We start from the raw sequence: 15355 nt of genomic DNA, 5'->3' as shown, positions 1-15355 counted from the left end.
TGAAAACCATACAAGGAGGTTGAAGATGTTAGCTAACAACCAGCTGCTGCTCTGAAGACAATGGACTGGACAACATTAAAAGAAATATCTCGTAGTTACACTGTCATACCTTTCTTACACTTCAGTATAAACAACTGCTTTTCCCAGATATGTTTAATTAATTTCAACAAGGAACCAAGGAATATTTGCAAATGAGAATTATTTGCTCTATTTTGAATGATTTGCTCTATTTTAGTCTTCTACCTTCTATTCACTTTACCTTCTAATGTACTGCTAATATGCAAAACATTTGGACTATCCATCGGAAGCAATGCTGAAGGTAAAGGTATATCACCTGTTCCCTCTATCAGGTATATGAATTCTCCAATCTGAAACACAAGAACATACAAATCCACATAATTCAGAAAGCAACTCATGCAGAACAGAAGGCAAAATGTTAACGCTAAAAACAAAGATATCCTAGTAATACTTAAGATCTGACTTGTGAAATAATTTACATATTCAGGAGACCCATTATGTTAAAACTATGTTTAAATAAAAGAAAATTATCATTTCAAGCCCTGCTGACAATAAAGTCCTTTAATTGAGAATATTAAATCTGAAAAGTCAAGAAACTTCTTGTATAATTTAACTGCATGAGGATACCCTGACCCATAAATATAGCAATAAAGTGAATCCTAAATATGTGCTATAGCCATGTATAATTTAAACATATACATGAGCTTACTTCACTGCTCTCCACTTTTACAAACTTTAAAAAAAAAAATGTTTACAGTAATTTTGAGCCAGTAACATTTCTCTAGAAAGGAAAAAAGAGCAGAAGTCAAGGCAGGTTATCATCATCATGTACAAACTCTCCATTAAGAAGAAATAAAGTTAACAAATCTTAATTATTTCATCAAAAACAATGGAAAACCTACAGAAGCTTGAAAGTATACACAAACATGACCTAGAACAAGGGAAGATAGTAATTGGTCATAGAGGAAAGGAAAAATTACCAGCAGAGAAATATGACTTTGAATCATAGATGAATCAAAAAAAAATAAGGTGCAAATGAAAGACAGAAAAGTATTTTTTTAAAAAAAGAAAAATCACTGAAAGTACTTCAAATTATAAAGGCCACAATGAGAACATCCCAGAACGAAAAGATATCAAAATTAGGTACCTAAATATCTATCTGAACTAGGCAGGAGATTCAATAGGTATGTTACTATTGCTTCGATAATTTCTTTTGTTTACCACAAACTTTTTTTGGACAATTTTAGCTTCTACTGTTTGCAAGGCGAAGGATCAAACACTACTGCAACAACTGATATAATTTACACAGAAGGTCATCTCTTTATTTCTATAAACCACATTCTGTAAAGCTCTGCCCTAAAAATGCATATTGTCTTTTATTCTTCTTTCCAAATATGAAAAAAGTAATTTATTTATATAATTTAGTCCAGCTGCCAACCAATTCACTGTTTTCCCTTTAATGCTGGTCAATAACATAAGACCAGTTTATTTTTATTTTATTTTACCTGTATTCATAGTTTCATCAGATATTTATGTTAAGGCTGAAAACATTCCAATTATGTTTCTGACCCAGGAGGAAAAGGAAAGCTGTTCAACTTTGACGGCATTTTCTCCCCTTCCTTGATTCAAGATTTCAGACAAATCTTCCTTGAGAAGGATTAAAGAAACCTACAGCAAAATTGCTTTCCCACACACAAACTAATAACCACTCCTGGGGACTGATTTAAACAGGAATTATTCCTGTTTGATGCAGTGTTTTGGCTCCATAAGGACCGTTAACAATCTTACAGCACATACAACTACTTTCATGAAGGTACTGGTTGCTAGGATGCCATTCTACTATCAATTACTTTTCTTGTCATTGCTGACATCAGTATGCTTATAGGTAGGAACAATCTTCCCCGTTTCCCTCCTTGCTATTCAGTCACCATAGAATGCAAGTCCTGTTTTCTTTCTGCTGAGGTTTTTCCTGATACTTTGGAACAGAATGGGTATTTTACTGTATTTTGAGACTGTAGCTAGTATTCCCATGGTTTTAATGTTTTATATTTCCATTTTCTATCAGCTGGAAACAGGATAGTATCAACATTTTGTAGGGTTTACTGTTAACAAAAAAAAAAGTTAATAAAATAGCTGTTGAACTACCATTAGCTATTTATCTAATCACATTGCTAAGGGCTATTCCAAAAGAATGTATAGCTATTAGAAATTTGCAGTTCTCTACGCAAGTCAGTAATTAAGAACAACAGGTAGTAAAGTGTTCTCTTAATAAACCATTTAATTTTATATTATATATTTAGCTGTTAAAGTCTTGATGGACACTCTTAAACTATGACTTAATAAATTATTATAATTGAAATCATGGGTTGTCCACATTAAAATTCCCAGAAAAAAAAAGATACAGAGAAAATGCGACCCAGTTATGCTAACCAATATAAAATTAATTCTCTAAAAACATCTATGCAAAAAAAATGGAAGAATATCAGTTTCAATTTTTCTTAAAAATCAAAGAAATATTGAAATAAATCCTTGAGAAATAAATCCTTATAAACAACTTGTGCTGTCATTTCAAACCTTGGAAAAGTTAATGTACAGATTATTTCAAAACAACTCAAGCAACATACTTGAGTAGGCCAACAAACTTTAATCAGTTTATCTTCTTGCTTTTATTACAGATATAGTGTTGATACAATAACAGACAGGATTCCTAGTCAGATTAAAGTCTAACTAGAGACTGGAATCTCAATACCTCCTTCATTGATTGTAATGAAGAAGCAGTCTTACTCTGACTACTATTGTGGTCCATTTGTCAAAAAAGGTAGGAAAGGTAGGAAGTAATTCCAGAAATGCTAAACTGAATTATTTATTAGATTATATACAGCACAATTCCATATTCGAATGATACAAGCCTCATCATTGTATGAAGCCATTTGACAGTCATACAGCATGGTGGCTGCAAGCTTGTCAGTTAGAAAATTGTATGTTTGAAATATTGCCATCACATACACAATATTTAAGCAAGCCAATTTCTTCCTCTGCCATTACTGTACAGCTCTAAAATCACGCTAGCTATCTTGCAGTTTCATCTTCCCTAGGAGATTTACCACATTATCTTACAAATTATACAATTAAAACATTTTGTAGTTTCAGCACCTACTCAGCTAAGCTCACTGTGTCACTGTAAGCATTGACAGAATATCCCTCTTTTATCTCTCTGCTGATTTTCAAGAAATTAAAGTGAACTGTACACTCTGTCTCCCAGCCTTACAGCTTACTTTCTTAAGAAATGGTCAGTGGTTTCAAATATTGAATGGGGTCAGATAGACAGGCTTAGGCATCATTGCATTAGTCTTATTTTCCTTTAAAAGCAAGGAAAAAAATAAGTTGGCCAGGTGGCATAGTCAAAGTCCTGGTTAAACAATAAAAACAAACACTAAACACTAGCAGGAGTCTCTTGTTCTATAGAAATGAAAAATATGGAAGCTGAGAACATGCAGGAGAAAAAGAATAAGTCATTTACTTTTGGATGTGTTGTTACAAATCACAAAAACATGGCAGGGAGAATGGCAGATGCATGTAGTTGCACAGAGGGAAAGCTGAAACACAGAGGCAGTATTCTGAAAGTAAGAAGCAGAATGCAGACCTTGAGATCAACTACATATACAAGGAGATTAGAAAAACAACATGATGTTGAAAAACATTGACAGCTAGAGACTACACACAGCAGAGAGGTTAAAGAGGTGAACAGATAGACTGAAGACACAGAAATTAGAAAGTTGTGACCACTAAGATAAAGGATTACAGGGACATCAAAGAAGCTGCAGTGCAAATTTTAAGTTCTGAAAGTTCCTCAAAACCAGTTCTTTGTAATCTGATGAAATTCAATTCAATTAAGTACATATGGCAAATCCCAGACTACACGAGTCAAAACAAACTGAAACGTAACAGAGTCAGTATTCATGTACAACCTTGTTCAAAAGCTTTACCTGCATTCATTACAAGAACTGAATGAAATTTGGATTGGCAGAAAAATTTTAAAAGAGACAGAGCAAGGAAAATAATTCTTTTTCTAATTTAATTACTATTCTACTTTGACAGCATATCTGAGACACAGTGATATGTATTTATACATATCACTTTACAGGGAGAAGTACAGTACAGTAAAGACTTTATCCTTTCCCTGCCTATGTCTCATCCAAAAGCGTTATTCTTGCTCCTATATAAAGACAGATTCTTTAAATTCCATATTTTTTGAAGCTGTACCATTCATTGCAGTATTAATTTTATTTGCTACAATTTTACAGTGAAAAGTAAGTTGCAGCATTTTATGTAATTCTAATTACGTGTAGATAAAAGGGCAGTAAATTTCGGTTTAAATGTTATAGCTGAAACCTGTAATCTTATGCAGACCTCTGACCAATTTCTTAAGCAACATTTTCCTCCAAGAATTATAGGAATATTATATTTTAACCAAAAAAAAAAAGAGAGAAAATATATTCATTTCCAAAATTTAGCACGTAGATCACATCTTTATAATTATAATTATAATATCTTAAAATAGGTATATAACCAGCTTGTAGATTCTTTTACTCTATTCATGCATAATTGACAAATACATCTGAAAGTTTTACAAAAGATATCCTGATTCTTAACTGACTAGCTTATCACATGAAAACCACTCACAGAGCATACTTTCTTTTCTTACCAGTTCGTTAAACAGAATGACAGTACAGTAACGTTTTTCCAGATTAAAGGGAAGGAAGTGAATATCTAAACCTGCAGAACTTCTCCCTTCCAAGAACAGTTTTTCCGTCGGACTGAAGAACTCATGCAGGAGGCTGGATTGGCCAGCTGTTAAAATAAGTTTAAATGGTTATTCAGATACAACAGCACAGCTTGTAAAATAAGGTAGGTCCCCGAGTTTAAATATAAGGATACTTTAAACAGCCACCTATAGTAATCAGTATTTAAGGCACACTTGTAATCAGTAATCAGTATTTACAGTTACACTTGTGTAAATGTGCTGCCATGTTGCATGCTGTATTATTTAAGTACATTTTGCTAACTACTTGTGTTCTTATTCTGTGCACTGAAACAAAACAGATGTTAGCACGATCAAAAACCCTTTAGGGATGTGCAGCCTATAAGCAAATGACTACTCCTGCCAGAAAGAAGAGTACAGTTTACTACTATTTAAACAAACAAAATTCCTTTCAGTGGCAGTAACTGTTATGTTATGTATGAAATCCTCCAGAATGAACAGAAACTACATACTGGCCAGCTTGCTTTCTTTGCATTGCTTTCAGAAAAGCATTACACTGACAAAGTGCTTTCTTCACAAGACACTAAGAATATTAGGCTTGAATCTGGCAGAATTTGACTACTTTCTCACTGCATGTTTTTGGTCTGATAAACACATTTTGATAATGCAGATCACTTTAGAACTGGACTCTCATTCGGGCTTGGCTGGCTAGCTTTCTAGGAAGTTTAGCAGACTTGAGAATAGAAGTGACAGTGAAGGCAACGGAAATAAATGAAGATCACGTAAGAAACCTCTGCTGAACTCTGGTTAATTAAATAGAACTGGTTCGTCCCTCAAAACCACGAAGAACCAAGCTGAAGAAAGGCATAGCCACTACCCACCTTTTCTTTTCAAAGTCCAAATTGTTTTCCAGACAATAAAAATATTATTTTCCCAATAGTTATGCTTTAGCCAACAGTTATGTTTGACATGAATTTGATGTTTCTAAAGCCTTCATAACCAATGAGGGGGGGAAAAAAAAAATCACCAACAGGACTGAAGTCCCGTTTTTACCTTTCCATCAATAGGGTAAGGCAGCCCTAACAGTAACTAATTTTCTACTAAATAAGGCACTAACTCCCAAACTTGTCTCCTGTTCAAGTGTTACTCATTCAAAGTATGCCAAACTGTGGAGCAGACAATTAGTCTAGTGAGAGCCCACTCTCTTCACTTTCTTTCTGGATTCTGTGAAATTAAAACAATCGTCAAAGAAGTAACATTCAATAAATAATTTTGATGTTTTTTACAGTTTTCTTCCATTTCATTATGGTGGCTCCAAAAGAAAAAAAAACTATTCCAAATTCTTATTGCTCTCCACATAGAATGCTTGACCCTTAATAATACATTTTCTCTCAGGTCAAGGTGTAAAACATGTATGGCAGACTCTTATTTAGGTTTTGTTCACTATGTCATCAGAAGAATGAAGGGGAATTATTCTCAAAGCAAAAGTGCACGTCTACAAGAAATGAAAACTTTTTTTTTTCCAAAGACCTGACATGCCATCAAAAATCTCTCTGTAGCTACAATCTGATTGAAGCCATACAAACCTTTGAAAGCTATTCACAAATTGATACAACAGTTGTATCCCATTTCATTACTTAAGGCACGTACTTTTTTTAAATGAATTATTAGTTGGTTGTTTATCACATCTCATAATACAATATGAGATAATCAATATATTTAGGCTGGCTAGATTATTCAGATTACAAATCTGCTTTCCATATAACCTCATGGAAATACAGTAATATCTTCCAAGAGGATAAAATTAATTTAATAAGGCCATCCTACAAACTTTTCTCAAGTGGACCTCTGACAGTCTCAGAAAAGGCTGGACCTCTAGATTCATATATTTTAGCAGAACTGTTGACTAATATGTCATAGGAAGTAAGAGTAAGAAATGCACAATCCTTGTTGATGAGTATTTTCAAAAATAAATTAGGTAAACTACAAAAGTTGCACATCAGATTATCATGAAACCAGCCCATAGGCCCTTAAAAAAGAAAAATAGATTTTTAATTTTTTTTTAATGGTAAAACCATTAGGACTATAGTGCAATCTTAGAAATCATTTCACTAATTTAAATGTAACAGAAGATAAACTCTCTTATAAATAATAGTTTCTGAGCATACCTGTAAATAATTATTACTGGAGATACTTTAGATATCAAAATCTTGCTTATGTAGGTAGTCTAATTTCTAGTGTAGTGACACAAGAGGTATTTATAGAGGTACTTACAGGAATTTAAGTTGTTCTCTTCATTAGGATCTTCAGGCAGTGTACCCTTTTTAAAATTTAGTATGTTGTTTTCAGAACTAAAAGGAAAAAAATAAAAATTAAAGCAATACTCTATTACTCATAGATAGCTTCAGTCCTCTTTTGATCAATAAATACTGGAAAGGTAAATGTTTTCAAGGCAGAAAAAAAAACCCACCACACTTTGGAACCATCTACCTACCAATAATGCTAAATACCACCTCTTCTACTTAAGTTAGTAGTTGTATTTACAACAGAGACAGAACATGCTCCCTTCAATTAACCAGTATAATATCTCTGCAATAATCATATAAGCAAATTCCATGTTAAAAAAAATACAACTATATTTTGCCAGTCAAAAGTACTCCTCCATAATAATACTTTTGCAGGACTTCAGTCCCAGTTCTTTTCTTTATCATTTCAATATCCTATGAGGATAGGCAAAGAGTTGTTCCCTGGTACACCATGAAGTGGCAAGGCCTTGCATTCCTCTGATGCTCTCAATTGTGTTCTATTCAGTCTCTCCAATTTTCTCCCAAAAAGCTACTCTATAGAAATACATCTAAATATCTGCAAACCATATTCAGTTCAGATACATTGTGCTCACTTACGTTCATAGACCTTGTAGATACGTCTTTAGACTGCTGCTTCTTACAGAAACTGATTTGCAAAAGTAACAGTCTTCCTTTGCCCGTTATCAGAACACACTTCAGAGACTAGATCTCCTCTTATCTAAATTTTTTTAAGCCTGAATTTTTTTCTCTAGCTCTATCTACCTCCTTTCTAGCTCAACAGTCTCCTCTTTTTAAAGACAAGCATTCAGCTTTATTCATGTTAACTCAATTACCTTATCCAGGCACCATCCTGAGAGTGAACTGCATCTATTCACCTTTATCTGCCTGTCTAGTGGTGAAAGTACCTTAACACAACATTATCATTTAGAAACACTAAAAATAAGGCATTTAAAGTTAGAAATTTTTTAAACATCAATTGTAATTCCAAGCTATATAATTGTATGTTATAGCATAACAGATGTTTTCTGTGTGTGTGATGTAAACTTTTCGGAAAACATTTTACATTTATTAGCTTCATTAGAAAACATACCAGTAGATGATATATGAAAAAAAACTAGAACTGCCTAGTAAATGAAGATTTTAGTCTGTGGCTTTGGCTTATTGGAAACTTTGGATACACCACTAGTCATTGTTCCAGAGTCAGGATTCATGGTTTAAACTAAATTTAAGCTCTGTTTCCAATACTGTCTAGAAAGGAACTCTGTCCAGTGAAGGGAAAATTCAAATTTTAACTGCTCAGCAATGATATTTCAGGACCAAGGAACAATCTAGCATGGAGGGCAAGAAGGCCCAACTGGCTAGAAGCAGGAATACCGAAGACAGAATGACTAAAGAGATGATGACGTTTCCCTTGCTGAAGAGATAAGAAATGATGCAGTATCATCTTGTAGCAATGGATCATCAAATGCAAGTGCTCAGGAGTCACTTTTAGTAGACAGCTCTGGTGCTGGGGGATAAACCAAACATCCAGTTAAGGGACCTGATGGTGACACTCACAGGACTGGTGTTGGTGCACGTGTATATAAGGAATCAACTCGTGATGCATCTTTGCAGACTCCTTGTAGAACTACTTACGGCAGTAGGTCTCAGCCCCACGTATTTGTTCATTAAATCTTTATATTTAAGCACAAATGTGTGCTTAATTGGACACAAGGGGTACAATAAAAATTCCCCAATACCAGTTAAACAAAGGTCAAATAAAGCTAACAAATCCCTTTTCTTTTTTCCTTGCTTAGGGCTGGAGAAATACAGGAAACTCAGCTCCTGTGCAGAGCTCCACTGATTTCAGCAGGAGTTTGCATTTATGTGGGGGCAACACTACCAAATCCTAGAGAAGGTTCAGGACTTAATTGCTTTCATTTCCTGAAATACAACACTGTTGAAATGTTATCTCATTTCCATTTTTCCAATTAAAATGTTACTGAGTTTATTTCTGTTGTTGTTATTTATTGTTCAGTGCAACTGCAGCTTTCTGGCCTCAGAGACATTAGTATTTCACTATTTAAATTTGAAAATTTTACCTGTGGGGAATATTATTTTAAATGTAACTTACTGTGATTACAATGAATTATTCTTCTTTTCCCTTCTTTGTCCACTTACTTAATCGTATTTTTACAAATTAAGAAAAAGTAAACTGTGGATCTTGGCTGGAAATGCACAAGAACTTAATCCCCTGGAAGTCTGCTTTTTCAGTAGTAAAGCAAACGAGAAGCTAATTTCTTTATGAAGTCCTATATATAACCTTTCCTAGACAGTAAGTCAATAGAGCATTAATAAGAGATATTTAACCTTATTTTTTATATTTCATATATGTAGTCTTAAATGTGTAGACTTTAGTTACTGCATAGAATATTAACAATTATGAAGACTAAATTATATAATCTGCAAGTCAATCGTTTGAATAACTCCTATGTAGTGTGACATACCATTAGCTTTAAAAGATACCTCATAATTTCTATTTGATATGTAAAACAGTAATGGTAACATTTTGGATTTTGTACTACTACACCTCAACATTAAAAATTAGAAAAGTTTATCACTACATGCAATTTTCTAATTTAAGTATTTGAAATACTTCTGTTCTTCAAGACACACTATTTGGCTTCAAGTCACATGCATTTTGGTAAAGTCTCTAAGGTACTTAAGTAATCTCACTATGCACTGGGGTTTCCAATGATAACATACATGCTGCACCATACAGTGGACTGATTTGGCATCCTTCTCGCTGATATTCATAAGTATATATAACTCACAAGGGACAGATAAATGTTTTCATCTATAATTTATTATAAATATATAACAAATTCAAAGACAGCTTCCTGCATGTTTTCCCTATAGATTTTTAAATAAAAATCTAATTTTCTAAATTCAAGCTTAAAAATAGCATGCAAGTTCATATTTATTTATTTGCTTGCTTGTTTATTTATTTATTTATTTATATTTTTAAAATCAAACAGACACACTGCAATAGTAAAAAAACCATCACAACACATCTTATAGAATGAGGGTGAAGTTATACAATGTTATCTAACCTAATCAAGTCCCAGGACAGCAATATGTTTAAGAAGTTTATCAGGAAATTTAGGGTTCTTTTTATTTAAGATAAGATACTCCTTTTTTTAACAAATGAAATTAGTAAAGCTAAGTAAAACACAGATTTTACACTGACCCTAATAAACATTAAGATTGCCCCAAATTCAATCCATTAAGTGCAAGATCCAGATTTAAACTCTCAGAAAAAATACTGTATTGGAATCCCACAATTCTGTATACTAGGGATTTGGAAACTGCAACAAATCAATAGTACACAAATTATTTAAAACTTGTGAGCCATGATTTTTTCTTAAATGAAACAGAGCACTTAAGTGCAACATAGACAGTGGAATATTTGCATATTTCATGGCTAAAAATAGGGGGCTGATGTTGCCACTATCTCTATCTGGTGTAAATAATTTCTCTTACTTACAGCATCGATTTCCAAACAGACTGAATTTGGCATATCACATTTGCCATTCTCAAAATCTTTGTCTTTTTAATATTGGAATGGAAATTAACTAACTACAGTAGGTTTTCTTTAAAATATTCCCTAGATTTTTTTCTTTTTCCCTTTTTTTTTTTTCTCTTCACATGAATTATTATACAAGGAAAAAAAAATACTTGAAATTTACTTTTGTACACATGGTTTGCAACATTTCTGCTCACAGAGTATATACAAACTGGGACACAATTTTCTATTATTTTCTGTACGAAGGCTAATTTTACTCTTGGCTCTTTGAGTAAGTATTGGGATTTTATATCACACAATGACAAAATAGGGATGTAAAATCCCCATGTTAATATGTAGTTCATGATCTTGCTAGGAAGCATCAGATCTTACAAGAAAAGCTCCTTGAGAAATTTCTACTAAAACATAATTCTCTTCTTGTTTCAGTTAATTTAGTTCACATGCAAGGTTTATTTCCACAAGGTTATAGCCCTGAAAAGAGAGGATGAGAAAGTCTATGAACAGCAAAGCTGGTCTCGCTGTACCTGTTTTACACCAAGGCTACAGGAATGATCTATATTAACTAACAGTGCAGTTAATCATTCACAAGGAACCTAATGCAATCAAGCATTTGTCCAAGAAAGACAAACTTATAACACAATCTTTGTTTATTCTCATCCCCCTAAAGTATAGTAGTCATCCAGTACCACAAGGGGGCCTACAAGAAAGATGGGAAGAGGCTGTTCAGTAGGGCCTGCTGTGATAGGACAAGGGGTAATGGTTTTAAGATAGAGGAAGGTAGATTTATATTGGATATTATGAAAAATTTTTTTACAATGCGAGTTGTAGAACACTGGAACAGGTTGCCCAGAGAGGTGGTGGGAGCCTCATCCCTGGAAACGTTCAAGGCCAGGTTGGATGAGGCTCTGAGCAACCTGATCTAGTCAGGGATGTCCCTGCTCCTTGCAGGGGGGTTGGACTAGATGACCTTTGAAGGTCCCTTCCAACTCTAACCACTCTATGATTCTATGATTCTATATTTCCTTGATATTACTTTATAATTTTTTATATCTTTATTCACAAATAATTTCTACCAGTGTTGACAGGAGTTAAGACTGTGCAGTTACATTTATGGAAGGAGACTTTTGTTTAATTTACAACAAGCACAGAGCTCATAGATGCTGAAAACTATACTGTAATGTATCTAAAAAAATACTGCAAGTAAAGTTTCAGCTCTAGACTTGAGTTTAATATTATCTACACATAAAAGTCAGTCTCCCCTAGCAGTAAAATTTGGTGAACCAGCTTACAGCAAACAATTATTACATACAGCATTTGATAGTTACTGAGTCTCTCTTAAAATAAATAGTTAATCTTGCTGGGCTAAGAAAAAAATCACAACCTTAAATAAATGGACTTGTAAAATTCTTAGAATATGTTACCCTGGAGATTCATTTTATTACCTGTACTTAAAGGCCATTTTTCAAAAAGGAAAATGATCTCTGAGGTATGCAAGTAGAATATACTATTTATTCTGTACTTACAAATAAGTATCTCACATAAAAATACAAAAATACAAATTTAATATAAAATGTCATCTCTTTCAAGGCTTTATCTTTGAATCAGAATGCCAAGTCATGATTGCAAAAACAGAGACTACAGCAGAAGAATCAATGTAAAAATAACCAATTGCTCAACAGCTGCATGAAAATATGATAACATAATAAGCATATTACATGGAAATACATTATACATTGAGAATATACAGAGTACAACATACTTCACCACGGTGAACTATACATTGAATAAGTCATATTTTCAGAGCTTAATGACAGAGAAACTCATTGCATTGATTTGACATGGTATTGAATGTCTCTCTCTGTAAATTCATTCTTACTCTAATGAAAAAAGCACCTGCAGATCAGTGAAGGGAAAGGCAAATGAATCTGTGTTGTGGGAGACATACATATTGTGTCTCATTCTTCTATAAAAAATAGCATCCCATGCAACAATACAAACAAAAGGAATATAGTTAAGATCAGGAAGGTATAAGAAGCATGGTTACACTCTCAGTCCGGCTCATTACATCCCCTTTCAATACACAGAGAAATAAGGAAATGGATTAGGCGGATATCGTAGTTCAGCCCCGATCAGACCAGACTACGCAGTCTCTCTCTCACTGCCCCCACCCTCCGAGAGAACAGGGAGAGAAAATATAAGAAAAACGGCTCGAGGTTTGAGATAAGGACAGGGAGAAATCCTTAAAGTTACCATCACGGGCAAAACAGACTCGACTTGGGGAAAACTATTCATTTATTACAATATATAGTATAGTATATATACAGCAGGATAATGAGACAGAGAACAAGATAACCTCCATCCACCCCTTCCTCTTCCCAAGCTTAACATTATCTCCACTACCTTCCCCCACCCCCCGAGCGGCACAGTGGGGGAAGAGGGAATGGGGGTTGCAGTCAGTTCATCATATGTTGTTTTACGCCACTGCTTCATGGTCGGGGGAAGAACTCCTCACATTCCTCCCCTGCTCCATTGTGGGGTCCCTCCCACCGGCCACAGTCCTTCGTGGAACTGCTCTGGCGTGGGTCATCTTTTCCACAGGTGCAGTCCCTCTAGAACAGCTGTCCCAGCGGGCCCTCCACGGGCCACAGCTGCCTTCAGGCATCCACCTCCCCCAGTACGGGGTCCTTCACGGGCTCCAAGTGGATCTCTGCTCCTCTGTGGACCTCCATGGGCTGCAGGGGGACAACCTGCTCCACCATGGTCGTCACCACAGGCTGCAGGGGAATCTTGGCCAGGAGCCGCATTACTCCTCCCCCTCACTTCTCCACTGACCTTGGCGTCTGCAGCCGTTCCTCACAACAGGCTGGTAGATGTCTCTCAGGATCTATTTACATCTTATTCACTTCTCATCTCCTCTCCACTTCTTGCAGCTGGGCTGGACCAAGTCAGGCCCAGTCGGCTGCCTGGCAAGAGGCCAGAGGGTGAGGCCTGCAAGGCCCATGAGGCCTGCGCCTCCCCCTCTGCGCCTCTGCCCCCGCTCAGCTTCTTCACATCTTCTCTCCTCTTCTCTCTTTTTTTTTCTGTTTTCCCCTTCTTAAATACGTTATCGCAGAGGCGTTATCACGGGACATTCTGCTACCAATCGGCTCAGCCTTGGCTAGCAGTGGGTCCGCCCTAGGCCTGGCCAAGTCCACTGAACAAAGGGGAGCGACTTCTAGCAGTTTCCTACAGAAGCTACCACCTTAGGCCCCCCCTCACTAAACAAAACCACGACAGCGGAATAGCTTAATGCTGCCATAAAATAAGGCTACTGCCAGAGCAGTCCCCAGTATCAATACAGACTGGGGAGTGAATGGGTTGAGAGCAGAACTGCAGAGGAAGACTTGGGGATACTGGTGTACAAAAAAAAATTAGATATGAACTGGCAATGTGCACTCACAGCCCAGAAAATCAGTCGTATCCTGGGCTGCATAAAACTAAGTGTGGCCAGCAAGTGAAGGGAAGTGATCCTGCCCCTCTACTCTGCTCTCTTGAGAGCCCACCTGGAGTACAAGAAAGACATGGACCTGTTGGAGCAGGTCCAGAGGAGGCACACAAAAATGGTCAGAGATCTGGAACACCTCTGCTAAGAAGAAAGGCTGAGAGAGTTGAGGTTGTTCAGTCTGGAGAAGAGGAGGCTTCAGAAGACCTTATTCTGGCCTTTCAGTACTTAAAGAGGGTTTACAAGAAAGGTGGAGAGATACTTTTTACGAAGGCCTGTAGTGACAGGACAAGGGGTAATGGTTTAAAACTAAAAGAGAGTAGGTTTAGATTAGATACAAGGAAGAATTTCATTACAATGAGGGTGGTGAGACTGCCCCATCATTTAAAGTGTTCAAGGTCAGGCTGGACAGGGCTTTGAGCAACCTCATCCAGTGGAAGACGTTTCTGCCTGTGGCAGGGGAGTTGAAACTAGATTATCTTTAAAGGTTTCTTCCAACCTAAACAAGTCTATGATTCTATGGTATTAAGCCCACAGAGCCCACAGTAGTGTCCTATCACATCTTATGCACCAATCATTCTTCTCCATATTAACACTGAAGTCTACTGTATGAAAAATATCACTGCTGAAGAACCCAAGACAAGCTTCAGCACCAACCCTATGCATATGGTCTGTAGACACAACGGCAACCTACATGTGAGACTAAGCATATTAAATCACACTGTGGCTCAGGTCTCTAAGTCTGATAACTCAGGTGTTAGAAGTGATTCAGTTTAACAGAGGGAATGGTGATCAAGCAACTTCACAAACTGCCTCCCATTTGTTTTGTTTTTTTTTTTTTCAAACACAACTTCTTCCTTTCAAAGCAAGGTTATTTTACTGTGCATTAAATGAACAAAAAGTTCAGCAAGAGTAAGTTACAGATGAGGGTTGGTTTAGGAGGGCATCTCTTAATTGCTTGGTACGAAGACCTGGTTGAGACAGAGAAAATAGCAGGTGCACATACTTTCAATTCATTCTTGCAATGGGCTAGTATAACCAGTTCAAACTTGTACTATAAATGACTTGTGCGCCAGTAAGAAATAGTTTAGTAGCTATCACCTCTGAATTGCAGTTACCTCTTACACAAACAGACTGTGTTTGCCATGTTATCAGGTATGCTGAAAATCAAGATCAAAAGCAAAATCATCTTTGCAGTCAACATAGATAGTTCGCATACATCA

General features: G+C 35.8%; 1 protein-coding gene across 1 annotated transcript in view; it reads right to left on the bottom strand.

Annotated features, from left to right (window-relative positions):
- CFAP47 (cilia and flagella associated protein 47) overlaps positions 1-15355 on the bottom strand; it is a 315224-nt gene that overhangs the window by 170333 nt on the left and 129536 nt on the right. The window contains exons 41-43 of the mRNA XM_086766611.1: positions 7055-7131; positions 4724-4869; positions 260-368 (exon numbers count right to left, since the gene is read on the bottom strand). Of these exons, the coding sequence (XP_086622737.1) occupies positions 260-368; positions 4724-4869; positions 7055-7131 (332 nt within the window). The remainder of the gene's footprint in view (positions 1-259; positions 369-4723; positions 4870-7054; positions 7132-15355) is intronic.

Source organism: Chlamydotis macqueenii, chromosome 1 (genome assembly GCF_036417535.1).
Source record: "Chlamydotis macqueenii isolate bChlMac1 chromosome 1, bChlMac1.mat, whole genome shotgun sequence".
Lineage (NCBI taxonomy): Eukaryota > Metazoa > Chordata > Aves > Otidiformes > Otididae > Chlamydotis > Chlamydotis macqueenii.
Note: the sequence above shows the minus strand (reverse complement) of the source record. Positions and strands in the feature narration are given on the sequence as shown.